This window comes from Ambystoma mexicanum, chromosome 1p (assembly GCF_040938575.1).
Source record: "Ambystoma mexicanum isolate Mex_15411 chromosome 1p, UKY_AmexF1_1, whole genome shotgun sequence".
Taxonomy (NCBI): domain Eukaryota; kingdom Metazoa; phylum Chordata; class Amphibia; order Caudata; family Ambystomatidae; genus Ambystoma; species Ambystoma mexicanum.
This window is the reverse complement of record NC_090921.1, coordinates 545415207-545425601: the sequence shown is the minus strand read 5'-3', so window position 1 is coordinate 545425601 and position 10395 is coordinate 545415207. Positions and strand designations below refer to the sequence as shown.

Sequence of the window (10395 nt, the reverse complement as noted above, 5' to 3'; positions counted from 1 at the left end):
CTGGTTGTCACTTGTCAGGAAGACTTTGACTGTACGTATGTAAAAAGCAAGGTTACCAATGGACATATTGAATGGACATATTGAATACAGCTGGACACCAAGCACTAGTGTCAAAGCCTGAAAATGCAGTTGATATTTACAAACAAGACTGACTTCATGCGCTCTACAAACTGCTTATGCGAGCAAGCGGCCAAAGCAGAACACAGCAGAATATAAGAGCAGACGGGAGACGCCAAACGAAAAATCAAGCGGTTTCTCCCTGCCCCTTGCTTTAGAGAAGGGAAAAACATAACCCCCCTCCCTCGAAACCCACCTCTCCCCCGCGTCGAGAGCTAAAGGCCTCCCCTCTGCTTCAAGGAGCAGAAAGAGCGGCGGCTTCCTATTGGGCAGGCTGACTGCCCATCAATGCCATTTCGCCCTCCCGTTGGACAATGCCCTGCGGGTTTATCATTCCATCTCTTGGTGACTCTCTCTCGCTTTTCAAACGTCACCAAGCTGGAGCGTCGCCTTCCGCAGGGAAGAGAAGTAGAAAATAGTCCCCTTAGGAAGTCCTGGCTGGATTTGTGCGCGAGGGGGGGTGGGGAGAATTTTGGGGGGGGATTCTGCCGACGGACCCGGACACGTGACCTGGACCCGGTTGGCCCTTTTCAGTCGTCGTATGTAAGTACTGGGTTGGGGGCGGCGAAGGGTAGTTGGGTTGGGGTCACGCTTCACCCCCGTTAAGATAGTGTGGCGGTGCTGTTAGCTGGCGGAATGATACACGGTGGGAGGTGAAGTGACAATGTGGAGGCCGCTGCTTCTTGGTGAATGGGGTTGCTGGCGGAAGATGAGGCGCTTGCCACCATGCTAGCACTTCCAGCAATTATTTCCCTGCCCTGAATGTTACGTCCGCAGTAGTACCCCACTACCACCGTTCCCCTGCGTCACGTAATAAACACTAAGTACTCCCTACTCGCAACCTTACCGTATTCATGTATACACCCCAACCCTGGGCAGCTACAGTCTACTGAACTTTGCCGCTGCATGGCATTGGAGGGCTCTCGAGCACCCTCCCGTAACCTCCAGTTTTTGGGCGAGGTAATGCATCACAATGCCGCTTCTGTGAAGGGTGGGTTGTGAAACGATCGCTTTTGTGGCATTGAAATGTGTGGGTTCTCTGGTTTCCGTTGGGAAGGAGATATGTGAAAAGTTGCGTTATTTTTGTTCAATTGTAGGGTTAGTTGTGTGTTTCTAGTGGGGTGTAGGGGTCCTTCAGAGCACATCTACTCTTTGCCCGGACTCTAGCGTTTAGTTAAGGGAGGACATCTGCATACTCCTTTTTACATCCACCCCTCTAGAGGGTTTTGACCAATCTGTGGGAGGGTTCAAAGTCATTTATTCTTTATATTAAGGGGATTCGGCAATGGTACTGATGGTAATCCCTCCGGAATCTCGTGCATTTGCCTTGGAGAGGGTAGGTTTAAATGTTGTTAGCATGGCCCCTCGGTATAGGGTCCGCGTTTTGCGACAGTGAACCCTTATGGCACAAGATGGTGCAGATACCCCACTTTTGTTTTGGAGAAGTAGTAATGTGTTTTTTTTTGTCTTGTGTTTTTACACTACAATATACATGTCTGTGGGGGAGCCTCGCCTCTTGTCTTATAGTTGAACGGTATTCTAACTAAAGTTTTGCTTTACCTGTCTCTGGGCACGTTTTATTTTGGTGGTGTTTTGGTTCACGTGCCGTCCTTTTCCTCATTAGTCTGTGGGCTCTGTTTAAATGTTTTTGACGTTTCGACTGCCGTGTCCCGATCTCCTGGCTTCATTCGCTGCTGTCATGTGCACCCTAACTCTCCCTGCTCATACCCGCCCCCATTTCAACCCCCAGGGTTTCGCGACTTCCGGGTGGAGAGGGGCTATCCGCCTTTGTCCAAGTGGAAGGTGCTACTCTGGTGGTGGCAGGAAGAGGGAAGAATCTCTCAGGTTATTTGGGGAGGGGCATGAGGGAAACATCTGCTCAGTATTAACCTCGGAAAGGGGGTTCTCTGGTGGAAACGCTTTTACACTAGAAAGAAAACACTGCACTAGCTTCAGATGGCCCGTCTACTATAACTGCTAGTGCACGTTTATACGTAATCGCATTGCATACCTCCGACTGGAAACATACTCGGTTATTAATTTGGGCAAACTTAAAATGTGTACATTTAATTGCATTTCGTCTTAACACATTTAATCGATATTTCCAATTGTACAGTTTTAGTCCATAAACAAATTTAATCCAAGAAAAGATTCATGTCACTCCTATTATTAAAAAAAAAAAAAGAAATTAGGGACGTGCATGTCAATATTCATTTGGTGGTGTTGTTTACCAAGCACTTCTTTTTAATATTATACCGAGGAGGGTACATCAGCCCCCCCCCCCCCCCGGTCCCCATACCCTCAGTAGGGGGAGAGGGTGTATATTTCTTTTTAAGCTGTTTAAAGATTTTATTTCTAATTTAAAAAAAATGATCTGAAACGATAAGTCTCTGATCTGGGATGTGCACTCTTCCACATTGTTTAGCCTGACCCTTGTTTTTGCACATGCTCAGCCAAGTGCACTCCCTATTCGCACCCTTGTCCTCCCTGCCATTTTTTCCCCCAAGTGAGGCTTTTAGTCTTCCTGTAGTTATTGAGAAGATGGTTCCTCTCCTGCTGTGTTTTTTTTTCTCCTGGTGGGCACCCCTGCTTACGCATTGTTCAACTTTACCCTAAACAGTGGAGATGAGTGAGGCGGGGGTGTGGCGGGATTTGCCAGGCAGCCCAGTCTCAACTGGGCACCAATCCTTTCATCTTCTCTACACTCGTAATATTCCTACTGTGTGCCGTCCAGTGAGGCTCCGGTGTTTTGAAATTCTGAGGCTAACTTTTCAAGTGCCTAAGCAGAACTTTCTCATTTAAGATTAGTTGTGCGGTCCCTCTATTGTGCACGTTGCTGGACGTTTATGTTGTTTTCGCCGAGGTGGCATGCACTCGTTAGATTGCGGTGTCCGATTGTCCCCTCCTCGTTCACGTGTATCTGTTTCCTGTGTTATGAACTGCTTTGGTTGCTGCTTGACTTCAGTCCTTTAAAGCCTCTCCCTCCAACATGTTCTTTCTCTAGGACTGCCGCCGCGGAGCCTGTGGGAGTATGAATCAGCAGCAGCAGCAGAGAATGGCTGCAGTTGGAACAGACAAAGAACTCAGCGACTTGCTGGACTTCAGTATGGTAAGCTGCCTTTTGGGGGCGGTTTTACATGGGCTGTGGTCCAAAATGTTACCCACTATGACAGTAGAGCCAAAGGCTGTCGTTGAATTTGGGGCACGTGTTCTGAACGCTTCACATGCAACTCAACCGACGGACTTTCTACCAAATGCACGTAACGCTGATATTGTTTTAAGTGGGACAACTGTGCTGGTGATGTTGTTAATGTGTTTTCTCTACCGTTTGACGCAGCTACATTCTTAAATTGTAATTTGGTCATATTGTGATTTACTGAACTCACGTTCGCTTATACAGTTTACTTGAGACTTTCTGTGGATTTGAAAATCGGTTACAATGTAACCGGTTTACCTGGTGCTGTCTTTATGAAAGTAAACAAGACGGTGGCATACTTTATCTTGACAGAAGTAGCGTGCATCGCAAGCCAGGCCCTTTCTGCCTGGTTCTTTTCCTTTTGTTTTTCTTGTTAGAAACATCAAGATGTGACAGTGGTAAACCTAATTCGAATTGGGAATCCCATGGTTGTGTAGGCTGTAAAGGTTTGTCAATGTGGATTTAATCGGGGTGTAAAGGTTTGTTAATGGGGATTTAATCCATGTGTTTTTGTCTGAATTGTTGTGTTGATTTCAACCAAATTACCTGATTGTCTTCAAGGCCACGAGTTATCGGGTTTTCTGTATACGCCTTTCAAGAGCTGTTCGTTTGACATAATTAATGACAGTTGGCAGGAAAGTCATGCTCCCATCTCGCTTCCTTTTTTAGTAGGTTTTGAAGTATTTTGGCAAGCTCGGGTAAAGAGCTAGTGTCTGAAAACCACCCGTCTTTCTTTAATCTGCACAAGACCATCTTCATGTTTTGGAACCACTTGATGGTGGTGGTTTTGGAACCACTTAATGGTGGTTATTGCAAAAATTGACTTCATTCCTCCAGTACGTATTTGCATAAAGTTCACTTCATCACCCTGCTAGATCTTTACCCAGGCCCTAGAACCATGTGACACCACAAATCTCCAATCCACATTGAGTTCAATGTCCACTATCTAGGCCTCCCAGATTCGCATATTCAATCGTACCAAGAACATGCAGAGTGCACGCTGGTGGTTCGAGCTTCCCTACCGTGGCTGCCACCACTTGCAATGCCCTTCCACCCCACATCAGGCAAATTTGACTTCCATACTTCCTTTCGTAAGGCCATTAAAACCAGTCTGTTTGTGTAACCTGCCTGTACCTGCAGTCACGCTCTGTGTGACCAAGTATCTATCTATGTAATCATGTACCGTATCTACGAATGTCTTTGCTGGGCGGCTTCACTGTAACCCTTAAGTAAGCCTTCTTATTCTCCATGTCCTCGGCACCTTGATGCCCGTGGGCTGTAGTGCACTCTACAAATGAACTATGTTGACCCCTGCTTTTACTCCAATATACTTTTTTAAGAACAATTGTGTTTATTGGTTTAGAATATTTAGCGTGTATCCAATAATTTCGGACCATATGCGTCTGCACCACTGCATTAGCATGATGGACCGCAATAGCTGATTTAAGAGAGGTGTCTCCCCTCACCCCCAATTCACATGCAAAATACGACAATAACCCTGGTTGCTTGCCTCATTTTCAGATGCACTTTCCCAACCTGGGCAGTCCATGTTAAGTTTGAAGCAGAGCAAATTCCCAAATAATCGTATTATGTAACAAACTCAAGGGTCTGATTGTTGACAATTAGCTAATGTTCTTAAAGTTGAACTGTGCAATATCCGTTTCCATGCGTTGTTGTCTAAGACACTCACTTTGCCAAAATTCTAAAACATATGTAGGTTTTTGAAGCGACTTATCTTGGGCATGTGTTTAGTACTGTGGAATTAAGACCCTTTCGATGTGGTCAAGGGGCCCTCGTCCCTAAAGACTTCCTGGGTCTTGTCGACTATTGTAAATAAACTATAATATTTTGTGAGGATTGTCATTTAAACCAATTCACAATTAAAACAAAATTAATATTATAAATTTGGAAAGCATTTCACTCGCCCCCCGCCCTCCTAAAAGCAGCCACCTAAGAGACTTGTTGAAGCAGCAGGAGAAGTTTGTGTGTTCCGTAGGTGTCTGGGAGCTTTATCTACCCTTAAATCTGTCGTTGTGGGTTCCTCCTCCATTTAACATGTTCTGTTTGCTGGGCAGAAGTCTAACTCGAGCAATGTGCCTCCCTAACAAAGGGACATGGTGGGACTGTGAGCCTCCTTAATCAAGGGGCATGGAGTAGCTTTTGCATCCGTCTCAACAGCACCATAGTATATGTCTCTGTAGCAAACTAAGACCCTGCATGTAAATTTGTATTTGTTTTATTTGTAGAACGCGCCTGGCCCAAAGGCATCTTGGCACATATCTTTTGTTACAGTTACATATGGACAACAATGTACAAATTAAAGCAGTGTACACTTACACATATTTACAAGAAGCATGAGCAAAGGAAAGGGTAAGCAATCAAAAAAAGCAGTACATAAAAATATAGAAGACTACATAGGGAAGGCAAGCACATAGTAAATTAGTACAGACCCGGTGGGATCAAAAAAGATCAATAATGTAAATACAGAATTAATGTAGTGTGTACCGGTTTAGGCATCTTGGGTCGCCAGCCATGTCTTGACTTTATGCTTAAAAGTGTGGCAAGAGGGTTCGTTCCTGATGGGGATGGGCAGAGAGTCCCATAATTTAGCAGCGAGGACAGGGAAACTCGCACCGCCTGCTTTTTGAAGTTTGTATCTGGGTACGATAAGACTGTAAGTTTGGGCGGATCTCTGTGGACGTGTCTAGGAATGGTGAACAAAGCGGTTAACCAAGTAAGTGGGGGCCTGATTGTTCACACATTTGTGTGAGAGCAAGGGTTTTGAGTGATATTCTTTGGGTGACCAAAAGCCGATGAAGGCTTCGCCCAGTGTCAGATGTGTGAAGATATAAAGATATAGGTTATAAAGATATAGGGAAGTTTAGGGGAGCCTTCATGGCGTTATTTTGACCAACCTGAAGTTTGTTTAGGTTATGTTGGCTCGTCCCTAGATACAGTGCATTACAGTAGTCCAGTTTTGACATAACCAATGTCCTGGCGAGTATGGTGCAGTTGGAAGTGGAGAGGAACGGGCGACAGCGTTGGTTTGTCTGTTGAGCGAGTGTGGAATCGAGGTAGATTGGTATTGTTAGTGACCTGGTTGGTGTTACCATCAATGTTAAAGGCTTTAAGTGCCGGGTCCAATTTGTTAAGTCGATTTTGTGAGCCGAGGATGAGGAGCACTCTTATCATTGAGACAGAGCTATGTAAAGGAGTTGGGGTGTGTGTGTGTTTGTGTGGCGCTTTGGGGCCGTTCTTTCAAAATCAAGAGACTATAAACCCTGGCTTGTGCTCCCTCATTTAAACATTTTATTTTATGGGTGGTTCATGGGCATCACACTGGATTATTAGGTGGGCTCTAGTGGTGCAAGAATATATTTTTTTGCAGGTGTTATACACACCAGGAATATGGTGGTGAATTGTTTTCCAGGTTGCCGCTCTGATTGTGAGGGGGTGACAGAAGCACAGGCTACCTCATAGAATATTGCAAGGCATGAAAACGTTTGGTGGAGGATATTACTGGGAAGGTGATTAGTCTGCAACTAGGGTGCCCTCAGACCTTCGAAGACCCACTACTGTGGAGGGGTTGTACTGGGGTGACTCATGCCCTACGGAGGAGTGCTGGACAGCTCCACCTAACCCCACTGGAGGCGAACCATTAAGGAATGTTGAGGGATAGGGAGTTGGTTTTTGGACCACTGTGAACTGCATACCTTGTGCCAATAGTACTTAAACTGCTATACATGTACTGCCCCCCCCCCTGTCCCCACACTCAAATTGCGAGAGGCATGAACATGTCTGTTGGATGGTATCACTGGGCAGGTGATTTGAGCTGGGAACCACTGTGTGCCTCTCGCCCCACAAGTTAAACCAGAGTACTTGTGTAAGATGCCCAATAGGCGGGTTCTTGACCAACCGAACATTTTAAAGCATGCTTGGTCTGGAGCTTTCAGTAAATGTTTCAGAATGGATCAAAAGTCCTGGCATCATATCAACAAATGAGCATACCTATAAAACGTTGCCATTGTGCTCCCTACCATTTATCTCTAACGTTGGAAACATCTGGAAGACCTCGAGGATACACCAGACTCAGTAACTCTGTGGAGGTCACTAATGTTTCAAGCACAAGTTGTGGAGCAAGAAAAGAAGACCAGAAAATGTCATGTGGCCATAGCGGAAGAAGTGGTTCTGCAAAATAAAAGGTCCTGAAACCAATTAAGTCCTTTTTGCCCAAACACAGTTGCTACGTGTGACTGAACTGACTTGGGTCGTTCAAAGAAACATTTCACTGCCACATATACTACCAGTAATTCAGGATACTGCTATTGTAAAGCACAAAGAACCTGTGGGCATTGGAGCTCCAAAAAACATTAACGGGAAGAATAACTTCAGAATATTGCAGGGGCATAATTGGGGAAATAAGTAAAGATATGGTTTTCAGAGATTCAACTGACCAAGGGTGGGTTCATCCTTATCCTCAACATAGTTAATTCCAAGTTTTAGATCCTAAAATAGAAAACCTGGTACGGCTTGACGATCCTTTGCTTGTGTCATAGGACGTAGTGAGGTCCATTCCTCTAACTTGTTGCCGGCCAGAGATCTCCCGTATCCTGGTGCCCCGCGTTCACAGCTGTTTCGGTCTGTGAACACCTGTTTTCTTCAGTCTGGTGCCTTGGACTGTAACCTGTAGCTGGAAGATCTCCCTGTTGAGTTTGTTTTGCCATGGTGGCAGCCCTCAGGTAGGGGGCGCCGACATGTGCCAGTGACCCTCGGAGGGTGCCACGAGGCTGTTGTCTGCCTGTCAGCTGATGGCTGTTCTGGGAAAGTTGGAAGTTTGCTTGGATGGCCTGGGAGCTTGATTGTTGCTCAACTTCCTTTACAGGTTTTTTTTGGTTGAGAATGCTTTTGTAAAGGCACTTTTATGCTTTTAGGTTTAGTCACAGCCCAGATAGGGTTGTCCACTAGCCGCTTTTATCTTGATTTTTATCTGAACTTTTAGTGACACGAAGTTCTGACTTTGGCCCGACTCCTGTTGTACCCCTTGCTCTTGCATCAATTGCGGAAAACTTTTCCCAAACGGTTCCCTTCACCAGGAGAGCCCTCCCTCATCACATTGCAGAAGAGGAAGCTTTATGCAGGGAGCCCCTTAGCTGCATGCCAAGCGAACCACCTGCTCTCAAGGTGCGACAATAACTATGTACATAATGGACATACAAGCCTTTCCTTGTCCTCCTGGCCCTTGCCTGCCCTGCCCTCTTCTGCACAGGAGAAAGTGCATGGGCTTGATGATACAGCACAACTAACAAGCACGCTAAAAGACTGCCAGGAAGGAGGCAGCATGGAAGACGGAGTCATGGCCACCCTGGAAGATACTCCCGCAAAGAATACCAGACGTGCAGCCCGCACCTGCTCCCAGCGCAGAGTCAAGGTGGGCCAGAACTCCACTGACCAACAGGGGGTGGCACTGACCAATTTAACAATGAGACTTCTTTCCTTGGCTAAAGATTCGAAGGACGTGACAGCTGGCACATCTACTGAGCATGATATAGCTGCTTATAAGGATAATAAGGAGCTGACTGAGGAGTTCTAAGCATCACTCTCCTGCCTAGGATCAAAAACCATTGCCATAGTGCATGCTCTCGCACATCACTCTCTCGATCAAACACTAAGGAACTCTTTTCCATCCTCCCCCTACAACCAGCAGACACTGTCACCAAGGAGAAGATATGGTGCACTAACCTACAAAACGCCCTATCTAATAATCACCACCCTCCAACTCAAAATAACAAAAAAAAGGACTCTGCCACTCTGAGCAGCAATCACTACTGCCCACTGAAACTTAATACTATCCCTCCCTTCAGCTTCAAAACAATCTGTCATTCTCTCCCTGAAACCCTCTAACTGTAAGGGCGACCGTTTCCTGGCGCAAATAATAAAGGATGCAGCTAGGGACCTAGCCCCCTTTTTATCTTGAAGCGTATAAATTCCTCCTTCAAATCAAACACAATACCCGCCAACCTGAAAGAATCCTGGGTCCTCACTTTACCCAAAAAACAAACCCTTGATCCATCCCAACCAACTACAGACCTATCGCTACCGTGCCATTCCTACTCAAAATCACTGACAGAGTAGCTTAATTACAAATTCAGGACCTGGAAGCCAACCACCTGCTAGGCTCTCGGCAATCGGGCTTCCGCCCCCTCCATGGCACCGAAACAGCCTTGCTAAGACCTCAAGACTAAAATTGAGGAGCTAAAGGATAGTGGTAAAACAGCTTTGCTACTTTTACTGGACTTGTCAGCAGCCTTCGACCTGGTGGACCACACAGCTTTATGTAGCCACCTCGGGCTCGCTACCAACTTCACGGGGGAAGCTATAGCCTGGGTCCAATCCTTTCTAGCTAACCGGACTTTGAGAGTTTTCTCCACCTCAACCTGCGCTGATCCTATCCAAATAACATGCAGAGTCCGACAAGGATCCTGTGTCTCACCCACTATGTATAACATTTTCAACAAGCCACTATTTGACAAGTTGGACAGATTGGGCGTCACCTACACTAACTATGCAGATGACACCCAGATCCTCATACCCCTTTCGGGCAACTATGAAGCGCACTCGGGTTTGGTGAATAAGATATACATCCTCATTCAATCATGGATGGCGACCCATGGCCTGCCTGAATTACGATAAAACTGAGATACTCCTCCTCGGATCTGACTCCAACCTAAAAAAAAAAAAAAGATACTAATAAATCACCAACTACGCATCCTTCAACACTGATAACAATATCAAGGTTATGCCTGTGGTAAAAACCCTAGGATTCTATCTGGACTCCTCCCTCACCCTTAAGAAGCAAGTCAGCTCCCTCGCCTACACTTGCTAATTAATCCGCGCTGCTAGACCATTCCTCTCCAGAGCCAGCTGCGTCACCTTGGCCAACGCTCTTACGTCCAGGCTAGATTATTGCAACGCTCTGTATTCAGGAGCTAACAAGTATGTCACTGACAAACTTCAATGATTGCAAAACAATGCCTTGAGAGCAGCGTTGAACGTACCATCTAGAGATCACATCACTAAATTCA

General features: G+C 46.0%; 1 protein-coding gene across 2 annotated transcripts in view; it reads left to right on the top strand.

The window, feature by feature from the left end:
- Positions 1–442: 442 nt before the first annotated feature.
- The window catches only part of TCF3 (transcription factor 3), a 1342799-nt gene continuing 1332846 nt past the window's right edge, over positions 443–10395 (top strand). Inside the window, exons 1-2 of one of the 2 annotated variants that reach the window (XM_069649483.1) lie at positions 443–660; positions 3122–3226. In XM_069649483.1, coding sequence (XP_069505584.1) covers positions 3149–3226 — 78 coding nt within the window. In that variant the 5' untranslated portion in view covers positions 443–660; positions 3122–3148. Of the gene's footprint in view, positions 661–941; positions 1078–3121; positions 3227–10395 lie in introns of those variants that run through there. The other variant, XM_069649484.1, reaches the window with a different exon arrangement.